Raw genomic sequence first — 16,240 nt, 5'->3', positions numbered from 1 at the left:
CTCAAGGTCCCTCCCCTGCCGCTGTTCGCCAACCTGACCCCGACTGTAAACCGGTGGCGACTAAAAGCAGGAGGTACAGTGCGGGGGACAGGGCCTTCATTCAGTCAGAGGTGCAGTGGCTGCTCAGGGAGGGGATCATTGAGCCAAGCACAAGCCCTTGGAGGGCCCAGGTGGTCAGATGGCGGCCCCACCCCCCCCCCCTCACGAACTCCTATTCTCTTTTCCCAGGAAGTCTGTCACTGGGACCACTCTACCAGTTTGGCTGACATCCCCGGGGCCAGTGCTGCTCCGGAAACATGTGAGGAGCAATAAATACTCCCCGCTGGTCGAGAGGATTCACTTTCTGCATGCGAACCCCGAGTATGCTTACGTGGTCTTACCTGATGGGCGGGAGGACACGGTCTCCATCCACGACCTGGCGCCCGCAGGTGCAGCAGACCACTACCCTGAACACTCTCCGGTAACTATGAACCCTGTATCCGAGGTGACACCGCTCTCACCAGGCCCTACAGAGACTCCTCATGACACTTATATACCAGGTGCCTCGCACATGCATGAGCTGCAACCAGCACAACCTCCGTCTCCTGTGCAATCACCAATGTTGCCGGCATCTGTGCAATCACAGCCGGTGCTACGTAGATCGCAGCGACAGATTCGACCACCTGCTAGACTTGACCTGTAAGAAACTTCGCCACATGGGGACTCTTTTAAACAAAGCGGGGGTGAATGTGGTGAACTATGTGCCTGTCTGGACACACCCCCTTCTGACTGCTCCTGTGGCTCCTCCCACAGGCCCCTGTATAAAGGCGATCGAGGTCTGATTCTCTGCCTCAAGTCTCCAGGATGTAGTATGATGGTCACTCACTGCTGGTTCCTTCTTCAGTCAATAAAAGCCGATATCTCGCCTTACGTCTCAGAGTGAGTTATTGATGGTGCATCAGTAACTGAATAAATTTTTAATAATCTATAAAACAAAAATTATACACAATTTTTACAAGAGAAAACACATGTAGAACAAAAAATTGAACTGATTGCAAAGTGATCCAAGTTGTCAAAACACTGCTATACTGAGACAATGACTAAGGTTTTACTGTTCTTGAACTTGGTGGGGCAGTACTTTATGCTTCTGCAGCTCCTGACCGATGATTACTGTGAGACGATGACATGGCCTGGATGGTGAGGATCTTCGTTGATGCATGTTTTTTTTTGAGACAGCGCCTCCTGTAGATACTACTGATGGTAGGGAGACATATGTCTGTGATCTATTGGGCTCCACTCTCTGCATTTTCTTATGTTGCCGCACATTCAAGTTGCCAACCAGACCATAACGTAACCCCTCAGGATAATTCCAATCCTTCTATAACAGGGTTCCCCTCCTTTTTTATGCAATGGACTCCTACCATTAACCAAGGGGCCCATGGACCCAGGTTGGGAACCACTGTTGTATGATGTCCCTTCAGTGAATCTGTGGAATTTATTGCCACAGATGGCTGTAGACATCAATTCATTAGGTATATTTAAAGCGGAGGTTGATAAGTTCTTGATTGGTCAGGGTGTCAAAGGTTATGGAAAGAAGGCAGGAGAATGGGGCTGAGAGGGATAATAAAACAGTCATGATGAAATAGCAGAGCAGACTCGATGGGCCAAATAGCTTAATTGTGCTCCTGTGTCTTATGGTTGTTTATTACCCTTGGCTTATATTCAGCACAGTGCTTCCAGTTACATGACTATTATTTAATTGCTTATTGATAGTTTTTAATCAGTTTATTTCACTTAGAACGATTGTCCACAGAGACTCTCCACTGGAGTCTCCTGCCGCTCACTGTTGACTGAGGGGAAAACAAGTGTGACTAAATATAGAAAGTGACGGAAATACACCGCAGGTTGGCAAGCCTTTGGAAAATGGCAGAGATGAGTTAATCTTCTAGGAGTAGAGGCATTGTCACAGCAGGCCTTTCCGACACACTCAGGCCTGCTGTGCATTACCAACATGTTCTGTTTCCCCTTCAGCCTTCACACATATAAGGTGGAATTACATTTCTTAGTTAATTCAGCTATTGAATAATATACAAACCAATGGGGCTTGCGGGTGTCTCCACAATGAAGTGTGAAATCAGCAGGCTTTTCCTCTTTTTCAGGAGGGCTCTTTAGCAGAGGGTATGCTCCACTCCTTTTGACAGTGAAAGCCCTTTTGGAACAATAGATTGCATAGAAGTCTTTCAGCCCCCCTGTGCATTTTGGGATAACTTAACCTTCATTTCAACTTCTGGGAACAGCTTCTTCCCCTTTGCCATCAGATTTCTGAACAGACAATGAACCAACCCATGAACCCTACCCACTGTGTGTATAAATATACACATACACACACACACATATCTTTAAAAAAATTATTTATCTTATATACTGCTTATTTGTCACAAACTAGCAGAGACATAAATCACTGCTTTTTGAACACAAACACACACAATTGACGCTAGTTAGAAACTGTTCAGCAAATGTCTCTTGTCCCAGTTAAGCAGCAGTGTCCCAAATAACAAAGGGAATCCTGGCGATTTTCTCACATTGTTTTTGATCTTTAAGAGTTGTCCAAAATAAGTGACTGCCTCAACTAACAACATACATCAGTGATATTAAACCTGATTCTGAGTGTATGATGTGACATTTCAGTATGTGATTTTACTATATTCAATTATGATGACAGAATATATTATTAATGGTAAGACTCTTGGCAGTGTGGAGGATCAGAGAGATCTTGGTGTCTGAGTCCATAGGACACTCAAAGCAGCTGTGCAGGTTGACTCTGTGGTTAAGAAGGCATGTGGTATTTTGGCCTTCACCAATCGTGGAATTGCATTTAGGAGCCGAGAGGTAATGTCGCAACTTTATAGGACCCTGGTCAGACCCCACTTGGAGTACCGTGCTCAGTTCTGGTCGCCTCACTACAGGAAAGATGTGGAAACCATTGAAAGGGTACTGAGGAGATTTACAAGGATGTTGCCTGGTTTGGGGAGCATGCCTTATGAGAATAGGTTGAGTGTACTCGGCCTTTTCTCTTTGGAACGACGGAGAATGAGAGGTGACCTGATAGAGGTGAACAAGATGATGAGAGGCATTGATCCTGTGGATAGTCAGAGGCTTTTTCCCAGGGCTGAAATGGTTGCCACAACAGCTCACAGGTTTAAGGTGCTTGGAAGTAGGTACAGAGGAGATATCAGGGGTAAGTTTTTTTACGCAGAGAGTGGTGAGTGCATGGAATGGACTACTGGCAACGGTGGTGGAGGTGGATACGATACAGGGTCTTTTAAGAGACCTTTGGATAGGTACATGGCGCTTAGAAAAATAGAGGGCTATAACTCACCCTAGTAAGTTCTAAGGTAGGGACATGTTAGGCACAACTTGGTGGGCCGAAGGGCTTGTATTGTGCTGTGTGATTTTTATGTTTCTATGTTTTTAATACAGTGAAAGAAAATAATTCAATCTGCATCACAGTCCAAATTAGGTTGTGCAACCATGGTCAAAAGAGTGCCAAAATGTGTGGTGACACTTATAGGCTGCCCCAGAATATCCTATGGTTTATGTTGGTTATTAACTCAAGCAATGCATTTCACTGCATGTTTTGATGTACACGTGATAAATAAATAAATCTGAACCTGATGAGCTGGTTTCCAGAGATGAGATGAGAAAGGCTACTCTCGACAACAGATTGCATTTCAATAAATGTGCCAGTTCATTGTGGTGGTGGTTCAGGTAACAAAAGAAGGAAAAGTCAGAGCTTGTAACATGAATTAAAAAGACCATAAAACATGGGAGCAGAATTAGGCCATTCAACCTACTGAGTCTGCTCCGCCATTCGATCATGGCTGATTTTTATCCCTCTCAGACCCAATTTCCTGCCTTCTCCCTGTAATCTTTGATGTCCGGACTAATCAAAAACCTATCAACCTCTGTTTTAAATATACTAAATAACTTGGCCTCCACAGTCACCTGTTTTTGTAATGTGAGTATTATTAAAAGTAAGTTAATACTAATGAGGAAGCTGGTGGTAGCAAGAGGCGGGATCTGGGGTTGGCGGGGTCTTTACTTCCGCTCTTTTTACTCCCAGTATGCATTGTATATAGTTCCTCCACCCAGGCCGCACAAGGTACCTGGAAGCCTCTGTATTGTAAGTATCATCTGCTGTCCTAGATAAAGATGCTCTTTTGGCCATCAAGTTGTCGAGTGGTCTGTTTGTAAAGTAGAAGTTATCACACCTCTGGCAATGAATTCCATAGATTCACCACCCTTTGGCTGAAGTAATTCCTTCTCTTCTCTGTTCTAGGTGGGCATCCCTCTAATTTAAGGCTGTGCTCTCTGATCCTAGACTCCCCCACAGAGAAGACATCCTCCTCACAGCCACTCTATCCAGACCTTTCAGTATTTAATAGGTTTCAATGAGATCCATATTCATTGTTCTAAACTCCAGCAAGTACAGGCCCAAAACCTGAAAAGCTCCTCATACGTTAACCCTTTCATTCATGGAATCATTTTGGTGAATCTCCTCCAACACCAGCACATCTTTCCTCAGATAATAGAAAATAAAATGATGCAGTATTCAGAGCATACGGCATATAACAGTGGCCTGTAGCTATTGTGTGAGAACCAGGCTGAAATAGAAGTCTAAGAGGGATGATGAAGTTTCTCGGTCCAAAAACATCGACTGTTTATTGCTTTCCATAGATGCTTCCTGGCTTGTTGAGTTCCTCAGGCATTTTGCATGTGTTAATCTAAGAGGGAAATGGGAAAGGAAAGGGATAATGTAGAGAAAATGAACCTCAGAAGTTGAAGCATGGAAGTCCAGACAGTCTCCTGAACTTGCTTTGCCATTCAATAATTTCATGGTTAGTCTGACAGTTACCCTCAGCACCGTTTATAAAAATCATTCCCTTACATATACAGGCCCTTGAATTGAGGACACACAATCGCCGCTACCTCTGCTGTGTCCTGATTATATCAACTCCTTGTTTTCTTCTTAACACATCTTTAATTTATTATATAATTAAGGTATATATTAAATGCAAATGGGCAACAAACCTATAATGTCTAATTATGATGGTAGACACAAAATATTTTCGGTGCTTCTCATTAAGCTTGAATCTTTCTGGTGGACAATTAGTGTGAAGTATTTGCTGTTCTTGCTCTTCAACTGTCACCGTCTGAAACCAATGTACTTACTTACTCCAATTATGATTTGTTTCAGCGATTCTCAGGCACTTTAACTCTAAACTGATTGTTTCAAAATCAGCTTCTCTGTGAACTATTTAGCAACGGTGATTATTCAGTTCATTATCTCTCTCACCTGAATGATAATAACCATTTCATGATACACTTGAGTCATGGTCCACATGACTCTCCTCCCTCCCCTCCATCCAGCCCCAGCAGCATCACCAGAGATTTGTTCTTCAGATCAACTTCTCCGTGCTTTTCTGTCTATTGACTTACAGCCAATCACAGCAATGTTTATTATGATGTGACTTGCAAGCTATCATTTGACTTGTCTCTCCCAGGTACTTTTGAGTTCCAAAATACAGTTCTCTTGAAATATTCACAGTCTTGGAGAAGACTATTAGCTTCTCCAAGAAAAAGTACAGAGTCTCTGGTTTAAACCTAATATCAGACTGAAATTTCTTAGTAATTTACATAATTCAAAAGCAATTCAAAAACTCCCATTTAACTGTATAATTCCTCTGTTCGTGGCTGAGAATATATGATTGGAATTTCCATTTTTTTCTTTTTCCAAAGCACTTAATAATCTTTACTATCCAATACAATACTTTTATAATGCCTTTACAATATTAATATACAGGGATAGTCTTCTTTATTTATTTAAATCCAAGGAAAGTTCAAAAATATCCTACTATATTGTGCCTTGGTCCATTTTCATTGTAGCTAAACATAATTTTGTTATATCAGTGACAGGTTTTATCAAATTTCAATTTTATTTGCCCAATTAAAACTTTATTCTTTGATATGGAACCACAGCCAAACTTCCTCTTATCTTTGTTTACAGTGGAAATCAAGATTTCATACTTCAGTTAAATTTCTCTATGTGTAGGTGATGCTGGAAGATAATAAACAAGCCTGAATTCCAAGTCTTCTGACAGGCAAAATCCAGATAGGCACTGTGAAGCTTGTAGACAAGTTCCAGATCCTTCAAATCACTGGACCCTCTGCCACATATCCTGTGGTTCAGATATCTTTCTGTATATGTAAGGGAATGATTATTCAGCTCCATCTTGCGTACTAGCCTCCATTGTTTCCAGGACACCTTCAAGGAGCGGTGCCTTAGAAATTCATTACGTTCCATCATTAAGGACCCCCACCACCCAGGGTATGCCTTGTACTCATTGTAACCATCAGGAAGGAGGTACAGAAGCCTGAAGGCAAACACTCAATGATTCTAGGACAGCTTCTTCGCCATCCAATTTTTAAATAGACATTGAACCCATGAACCTCACTACTTCTTGTTATTTATGTTTTTGCACTATTTATTTTAATTTAATTATTTAATAAACAGTAATTTAATAACATATATATACTTAGTGTAATTTAATTTTTATTTCTATATTCATTATATATTGCATTGTACAGCTGTCGCAAAGTGAACAAATTTCACAACATATGCCAGTGATATTAAACTGATTCTGATTATGATTCTGACATGTTTGAAAGAAGAGAACAAAATCCACTATAGCTCTCCTGAAACCCATGGGTTCATTTATTGTCTGAAAAATTAACTACCTGAACAAACCAGCTTCAGTGAAAAGGGTTCACTTCATCCGATGGATTGTGAGAGTGATTACAATAAATTCATTCATCAAGGTGCTGATCTCCTACATTTCACTTGATGAAATCTAAAGGCACTGGACAAATAAGTAGCAACTTGTAATTTAGTCAGTCCTATTAACCTGTATTTCTTGCCTCTTTGCATTTATATTCCTTTCCTATCTTGTTCTTTACACCGCTTAATGACTTTTAACGCTCAAATAATGCAAACTCGTCTGTATTTGTACACGCATTTACACTCAAATAACGCAGACACAGCTTTCAAAATCTATAAGACCGTAAGATGTGGAATTAGTCCACTTGGCACATACCACCTTCCTATTTTAACCATTGCACAGTACAGTGCAAAAGTTTATATACTACAAAGATTGATCATATGTCCATAAAATGATGCTAGGCGCAAGAGTGATAAGGTGACTGACAGGAAATGATAAAGTAGTGGTGAGTTAGTGGGTCAGTGAGTTAATGCCATTTGATCATGGCTGACTTATTTTCCTTCACAACCCCATTCTCCTGCCTCTCCCTGTCAAAATCAAATCAATGGTAACTAATATCATTATTAACCTAAGGAAAAAAAATAATGCCATGAATGAAGATAATGGGTGGAATTATGTTTGTAGTTGTTCTTAAGCTAATTCTCAAAAGATTTCAAAATCATAATTGTCAATTTTTAGTAACTGGGAAAGTCACATCTACAATTTGAGACTTCAGTATAACACACAATACTGGATCAGAATTCCACGTGACTATTATGGAATTAAATTCCTTATTCATTTTTCCTTATTCAGTGTACATTTCAGTTTGTGTCTGTATCTGAAAATACAAGGCAAGTAAGAAAGGTGAATACAAGAAGATGTAAAACAGCACATGTGAGGTAACCTAGTGACTTACATCATGTTGTCAATCTTTCTTCGAGCTGCTTGGCTTTTTTCTTCAGGAAACTAAAATAAAATGAAATAAAAATGAAGGAAATTGAGTGTTAAATAGCAAAATCCTTTACAATTCTTATTTCAAGATGATTTTAAAAAGAGTGGAGTTGCACTAAGACTAGCTTTATTTTTCACACATACATTGAAACATCAAAATATACAGAGAGATGTGTAATTTGTGTCTTGACACAAGTGTTACACTAGCAGCTCCATTACCATGCCACCTTTTAACATTGTGAACTCCTTTGAAAGCATTTAAATATCTTTTAAAGATATTTTCCTCAAAATGTTGTTTGACGTAATTTGGAAAGGAAGAGAATTATTTTCTCATCTTGTTCAATTTTAGTCTGTTACATTGATTTAAAATTCCTCGGAATCAAGTTTATAGATCCACCTTTCAAAATCTCTCGGAGGAGTTGATCCAAAACAATAAATTTCAAGCTTGTAGAAATTAAATTAAACCCTGATGTATTGCATATTTGAATGAATATAAAATGCGATTCATTTTGATTTATAAATTTCTATTGATTTAAAAACCACAGTGGGATAAAAGCAGTAACAGGTAACACACACAAAAGGCTGAAGGAACTCAGCAGGTCAAGCAGCATCTATGGTTGTATTCCATTAGAAAAAATTACTTATAATTTAAGAGATAAATATGAAACATTTTTGAAAATTTGGAGCCCTTATTTACAAAAGACAGGATTAAATATATAGATGCTTTGAAGATGAAACAATTGGTTATTAGGGGAAAGAAAGAAATATACATATTAAAATTATTATGAATTCCATGGAGCATGTGGAGATCTTCCAACCACCAGGCATTCTTTCTTTCTTTCTTTCTTTCTTTTTTTTTCTATGGGGCAGTTAGGGGGGAGGGGTTAAGGGGAGGGGGTATGGGTTATATACATTGTTTTTTCATACTTTGTAATCATTTAAAAATGCAATAAAAAATTATTTTAAAAAAAAAGCAGCATCTAAGGAGAGGATTAAAGAATCAATGTTTTGAGCTGAGACCCTTCCTCAGTAACAGAAGGCAGTTTTCAGCTGATCAAACAGCATCTGAACAGAGGAATGGAATTAATACCCTTGCATCAGTCGCAAATGTTGTAAGTGGGAAGGGTATGTGTAGCAAGAACATAAGTCACATCTAACATGGGCTAGTGCTAAAGTTAGACAGGGTGACACAGGTTGGCCTGGGCTGTGAGGGGATGGTGAAGACTGGTTAATGACAACTGATCTTTCAGGTGAATGTATAAACAGATGGAAATTAATGAGATGAAGAGAGATAAAAGTATCCATCCAGTCCCAGCAATTCACCCCTCTCCATCCACATTTTTGTCTGCAATTAAACTTCAGGCAAAGTTCCTTCCAATGCTGGGTGCGCCAAATTTAGGGAAAGAAAACTAAAAAACATTGATCCTACATGATAGTTAAAAGCTAAGAACGTTACCAATTTTTAAGGAACAGGTGAGTCATAAGCCCATGAAGCAGTCATGCCTTTCAATCATTTAAAGGCCTAAAGCATGACACAAGGATTTATGGGCACTCTCAACAATAATGGCTACAGAGAATCAGTGCCTTTCATTCTGAACAGAATTGTGAATGAATTTGCACAAGAGCAGCAGACACCTTTTAAAGATCACACACACTTCCTTTCTTTCATTACTTCCTTTCATAGAAACTGACTCCATTTAGTCACACACTATTCAGGTTATATTTTCTTTGCATTGGTAGATTCAATCGGGATGATTAAATCATTCCTCAAGGAGGCCCTGTAGTTAGTTAGTCAGTGGTTCAAGGCAACATCCTGTTAATCTGTTTCTTACTGCTATTTCTTCCTGTGCTCACTCATACATTCTCCTGAGGGATGAGCTATTTCCATGTTTCTGGTGAATTTTATTCAGCCAATTCTGTGAATGGATGCCAAAATCAGTCATAATCCTCACAGAACACAACCCTTTACACCCTCAGGATGATAAACTGATTTTTAATTCTTTGTATAAACGACTGAGTTCTGAGAGTATAGGCATTGGACACTTTATTAGGTACTTCTTGTTGTCCTGTCAGCTTGAACCAGTCTAGCTATTCTTCTCTGAACTCTCTCATTAACCAGACATTTTTGGACACAGAACTGCCACTCTTTGAATTTTATTTTGTTTTTCCCTATAAATTCTAGAGACAGTTACATGTAAAAATCCTAGGAAGTCAGCAGTTTCTGAGATAGCCAAACCATCAATCATTCCACAGTCAAAGTCACTTAGATAACATTTTTTCCCATTTCTGATGTTTAGTTTGAAAAATAACTGAACTTCCTTACCATGTCTGCATGCTTTTATGCATTGTTGTGCTTACATGATGATTTAGATATTTGCATAAGATGTAAGAGCAGAGTTGGCCATTTGGCCTATCAAGTCTGCTCCACCATTTCATAGCTGATCCAATTTTCCTCTCAGCCCCAATCTCCAGCCTTCTCCCCACATCCCTTCATGCCCTGACCAATCAAGAATCTATTAACCACTGCCTTAAATATATGTAAGATTGGGCCTCCGCAGCTGCCTGTGGCAAAGAATTCCACAGATTCAGCACTCTCTGACTAAAGAAATTCTTCTTTATCTCCATTCTAAAAGGATGCTCCTCTATTCTGAAGCTGTGTCCTCTGATCTTAGACTCTCCAACCCTAGGAAACACCCTTTCCACATCCACTCTATTGAGGCCTTTCATCATTTGAGAGGTTTCAATTATGTCACCCCTCATTCTTCTGAATTCTAGTGAATACAGGCCCAGAGCCATCAAATATTCTTCATATGACAATCCATTCAAACCAGGAATAATTTTTGAGAACCTCCTTTGAACCCTCTCCAATTTCAACACATCCTTTCTAAGGTAAGGGGCCCAAAACTGCTCAGAATACTCCAAGTGAGGCTTCACCAGTGCTTTATAAGGCCTCAGCATTACATCCTGGCTTTTATATTGTACTTATCTTGAAATGAATGCGAACATTGCTTTTATCTTTCTCACCGCAGACTTAATGTACAAATTAACCATTAGGAGAACCTGCACAAGGACTTCCAAGTCCCTTTGCACCTCACTCTTTTGTATTTTTACTCCATTTAGAAAATAGTCAGCCCTTTAATTTCTTCCACCAAAGTGCATGACCATACATTTCCCAACATGATATTCCATCTGCCATTTCTTTGCCCATTCTCCCAATCTGTCTAAGTCCTTCTGTAGCCTCTATACTTTCTTAGAACTATCTGCTCTTCACTTATCTTCATATCATCTGCAAACTTTGTAACAAAACTATCAATTCCATCATCCAAATCATTTACCCTATAAAGTAAAAAGAACTGGTCCCAACACAGACCCCTGTCACCGGCATCCAACTAGAAATGGTTCCTTTTATTCCCTCTCTTTGTCTCCTGTCAATCATCCACTACTTTATACATGTTAGAAATTTCCTTTAATACCATGCGCTTGTGGCTTATTAAGCAGCCTCATGTGAGGCACCTTGTCAAAGGCCTTCTGAAAATCCCAGTGCACAACATCAACTGGTTCCACTTTGTCTATTCTGAATATTATTTCTTCAAAGAATTCCAACATATTTGTCAGACAAGATTTTCCCTTGAGAAAACTGTATAGGCTGCCTATGGCCTATTTTATCATGAGCCTCCAAGCACTCTGAGCTCTCAATAAATGATTTCAACATCTTCCCAACCATTGAGGTCAGATTAACTGGCCTATAGTTTCCTTTCTTCTGCTTCTCTCCCTTCTTGAAGAGTGGAATGATGTTTGCAATTTTCCAGTCTTCTGGAACCATTCCAGAATCTTGTGATTCTTGAAAGATTATTTCTAATGCCTCCACAATCTCTTCAGCCACCTCTTTCACAACCCTGAGGTGTACACCATCTGGTCCAGCTGACTTATCTACCTTCAGACCTTTCAGTTTACCAAAATCCTTCTCTCTAGTCATGTAAATTCACATACTTCATGACCCCTGCCACATGGAATATTCACCAAAGTTCTAGTGTCTACTTCGGTGAAAACTGAAGCAAAATACTTATTCAGTTCATCCTCCGTTTTCTTGCTCCTTAATACTATCTTTCCGACATTGTTTTCCAGCCGTCCAATATCCACTCTCACCTCTCTTTTACATTTCATGTATCTGAAGAAACTTTTTGACAAAGTAAACAGGTGTACATAACAAAGTGGCCGCTGAATATATGATATTTAGATCACCGGACAAAATCCATTTTCTCTGATGATATAAGCACCGTATACTCGGCTCTGCTGCATTTTATCCTTCAGTGTTACATTTTCACACTCTGCAAGATTTTCTTGGTACTTTGAATAATTTAAAGGAATATTGAATCTGATGAGAGTCTCTTGGACACTCTCTGAAATGTGATAGAACTTGAGTGATATGAAGAAATATTAGTTAAAGTCAAAACAATTTAATATCTAGGTAAACATATTTCACCATATGCTACCTTGAGATTCATTTTCTTGCAGGCATTTAGATAGCAAAGAAATACAATAGAATTTATGAAAAACTATATATAAAGATTGACAATCAACCAATGTGCAAAAGAAGACAAATTGTACAAATATAAAAATAATCCTGAGAACATGAATTGTAAAGCCCTTGAAAGTAAGTCAGTAGCTTGTGGAATTAGTGCAGAGTTGTGATGAGTGAAGTTACTGACCCTGGTTCAGGAGCTTGATGGTTGTACTGTAATAAGTATTCTTGAACTTGGTTGTACAAGAGTTGAGGCTCCAGTAACTCCTTCCCGATGGCAGCAATGAGAAGAGAGCATGGCCTCAATGGCGGGGGTACTTGGAGATGGATGTTGCTTTCTTGTGGCTGCCCTTGTAAATGTGTTTTGCCTCTGATGGAATGGGTTGTATCCATCAGATATCTTCTGAACTGAGTGCTTCACTTCCTTTGCTTTTCAAATGAGGTGTTCATATGGTTAAAGCTTTCTTTCCTTGTCTCCCTACAGAAACACGTACGGACAAAGCAAAGAAACTATTCAGGCATTATACAGTTGGATCTTATGACAGTTTTGATGCTGCCAGGTAGGACTGATGTATTATTTCTTGACCTAGGTCTCGTTGAGAATGTTCTGAATGACAAAGGCCAATTTCCCACCATGATTATGTGAATCCTTTCTTCACGTGGTTCAGAGACAGGTCAGAGGAGGCTCAAAGTACTGCCCACGAAGTGGGTTTGTAATTATCAAATGATTCAGGATACCATTTTGACAATAGAGCTTTGGTGTTTGATCAGATGAACCTTTGGTGACAACCTGACACATTTGTATGAACAACAATGAGTCACTCTTTAGCAGACAATAGTAAAGGGGTAATGCGAGGCCAATCTTTCATTGCGAACAGTCAGTATGATATTGCAACATATTGTCCACCTATTAGTTTGTCAGTTGCATTGACCTCAGTACAAAAGCTGCCTTCAGATGTTGCTGGTTCAGTAAATTTCATCCAAGACAAATTTCCACTGCAAATAATCTGGACTACTAACAGTGTTGTTGGTGCAGCAGTCAACAAATTATTACGGAATCACTGTGGCAAGTTTAACATATTTATTTTTATAGCATTCTTTTGTTCAATTATTTTAAGGCAAATGTTAATCTATTTGGTTTAATTGGGTTTAATTGGGACTAATAGCTTGTTGCACTAACTTAATTTCTAGCCTTTAATGTATTCAACATATGGCAGTTTTCTCTACTAGAAAACTTAAGGAATGCATTATTTTCTGTAGAAAGCTAATTTTGGAAATAAAAGTGAGTATTACAATGAGGGATGGAACTTGTCACATGGTAAAACCTGGAAAACTTGCCCAAGGTTGTAGTATGCACTCAGTAGCCACTTTATTAGGTGCATCCTGTATTTAATAATGTGTCCATTGAGTGTATGTTCGTGGTCTTCTGCTGCTGTGGTCCATCCACTTCAAGGTTTGATATGTTGTGCGTTCAGAGATGCTGCTCTGCACACACATCTTTAATGGGTGTTTATTTGAGTTTCATTCGCTTCCAGTCAGCATGAACCAATCTGGCCATTTTCCTCACTCCTCCCTCATTTACAAGACATCTTTGCCCACAGAATTGCCACTTACTAGATGTTTTTGCACCATTTTCTGTAAATTCTAGAGACTGTGGTGCATGAAAATCCCAGGACATCAGCTGCTTTGAGATACTCAAACCACCCCATCTGACACCAACCATCTTTCCATGGTCAAAATCACTTGGATCACATTTCTTCCTTATTCTGATGTTTTAGTCTGAACCACATATGAACCTCTTGACCATGCCTGCATTCTTACCTGCATTGAGTTACAGGATATAGTTAATTGTAGAGTCCTTGAAAGTAAGTCTGTAAATTTTGGAATCAGTTCAGAGTTGTGGTGAGTGAAAATATCCTCACTGGTTCAGAAACCTGATGGCTGTCAGGTAATAATATTTCTTGAATTTTGTGGTGTGGAATCTAAGGCTCGTGCACCATGCAAGCAGAGAGCATGGCCTGAAAAGTGGGAGTCCTCGATATGGGTGCTGCCTTCCAGTGGCAGCTGTCCTTGTAAATACTCTCAGTGGTGGGGAAGGCTTTGACTGTGATGTGCTGGACTGTGTACACACTTTCTGTAGACTTTTAATTCTTGAGCATTGGGGTTCCTATACCATGCTGTGCTACAACCAGTCAGGAAACACTCCACCGTGCGAAGATCAGTTATTGGCGACATTCAACTCCTAGGAAATTGTACCCTTCAACGCTCTTTGATTGATCTATCATTGATGAAAACAGCAGTGTGTGCATCATCTCCTTTCCATCTGTTTGATATTGCTAACTTTGAGAGAAAGGTCATTGTCAAGTGGTCATCAATAAGTGTGTTCAAATTTTCCATTTGTATAAAGCTCATTTGCTGTTGAGAACTCTGCAAAAAAGGAGGGGCAAATAGTGCTGAGGTGCAGAGGAATTCCTCATCAGGATTCCCTAAAGATTAACTAGCCAGGTGGGTCAGTGGTCAGGAAGGCAAATTCAATGTTAGTATTCATTTCAAGAGGGCTAGAATATAAAAGCAGGAATCTAATAGTGAGGCTTTATAAGACAATGGTGAGGTCTCACTGGAGTATTGTGAGCAGCTCTGGTCCTGTACTCACTGGAATTCAGAAGAATGAGGTGGGATCTCTTTGAAACCTTTTGAATGTTGAAAGGTCTCAACAGAATGGATGTGGAGAGGATGCTTTCTGTGGTGGGGAAGTCTAACACCGCAGGACACAGCTTCAGAACAGAGGGATGTCACAGATAGAGATGAGAATGAATTTCTTTCACCAGGGAGTAGTGAACCTGTGGAATTCATTTCCACAGGCAGCTCTGGAGCCCAAGTGATTGGATATATTTAAGGCAGGGGTTGATAGATTCTTGATTAGTCATGGTCTGAAGAAATATGGGAAGAAGTCAGGAGATTAGCCAGGAGAAGGAAAATGGATCAGCCATGATGAAGTGATAGAGCAGACTTGATGGGCCAAATGGCCTAATTCTTCTTCTATATCTTATGGTATTTAAAATAGAGCAGGAATTGAGCCATTGATCTGCCTGCTTGTATATTTTAAAGCCTAGAATCAAAAGTAAAACCTGTTTTTATAGAATGCATTTCATGTCAGATTGGGAAAAGCTGCAGGGGGTTGTAAACTTAGCCAGCTCCATCATGTGCACTAGTCTCCCAACCATTGAGGACACCTTTAAAATGCCAATCCTCACAAAGGCAGCATCCATCGATTACATCAGCCAGGACTTGCTCTCTCATCTCTATTACCTTCAGAGAGCAAATACAGGAACATGAAGGCACATTTTAGTAACAGCTTCTTCCTTCCATCAACAGATTTCTGAACAGATAATGAACCCACCCATGAACACTACCCCCCTATGACATTTATATTAAACCAGATTCTGATTTGGAATTAATTAATTAGTCAATTTAGCGACACACCACAGAGTAGGCCTTCCAACCCTTCGAGCTACACCACCACAGCAACCCCTGACAAACCCGAGTAGTCCTAACCTAATGACAGAACAATTTAATTTAACCTCCTCTTATTTACCCCTTGATCATGACCCCATTAAGGAGCACCAGGGCATTGTCTCCTATACAATCACCAACCTTATTGGCTCTGGGGATCTCCCATCCACTGCCACCAACCTCATAGTTCCCACACCCCGCACTTCCCGTTTCTACCTTCTACCCAAGATCCACAAACCTGCCTGTCCAGGTAGACCTATTGTCTCAGCTTGCTCCTGCCCCACTGAACTCATTTCTGCATACCTTGACACTGACTCATCCCCGCCTTGTTCAATCTCTTCCCACCTATGTTCGTGACATTTCTCATGCTTTGAATTTTTTCAGTGATTTTAAGTTCCCTGGCCCCCATTGTCTTATTTTCACCATGGACGTCCAGTCCCTATATACCATCTCCCAC

The 16,240-nt window shown here is 39.9% G+C and overlaps 1 protein-coding gene across 3 annotated transcripts in view; it reads left to right on the top strand.

Annotated features, from left to right (window-relative positions):
- shank2b (SH3 and multiple ankyrin repeat domains 2b) overlaps nt 1-16,240 on the top strand; it is a 1,221,224-nt gene that overhangs the window by 682,399 nt on the left and 522,585 nt on the right. For all 3 annotated transcript variants that reach the window (XM_059976077.1, XM_059976076.1, XM_059976075.1), the window contains one exon: nt 12,755-12,830. In XM_059976077.1, the coding sequence (XP_059832060.1) occupies nt 12,755-12,830 (76 nt within the window). The remainder of the gene's footprint in view (nt 1-12,754; nt 12,831-16,240) is intronic.

This window comes from Hypanus sabinus, chromosome 7 (genome assembly GCF_030144855.1).
Source record: "Hypanus sabinus isolate sHypSab1 chromosome 7, sHypSab1.hap1, whole genome shotgun sequence".
Taxonomy (NCBI): domain Eukaryota; kingdom Metazoa; phylum Chordata; class Chondrichthyes; order Myliobatiformes; family Dasyatidae; genus Hypanus; species Hypanus sabinus.
The sequence above is the reverse complement of the archived record's forward strand: the minus strand, read 5'-3'. Positions and strand labels throughout refer to the sequence as shown.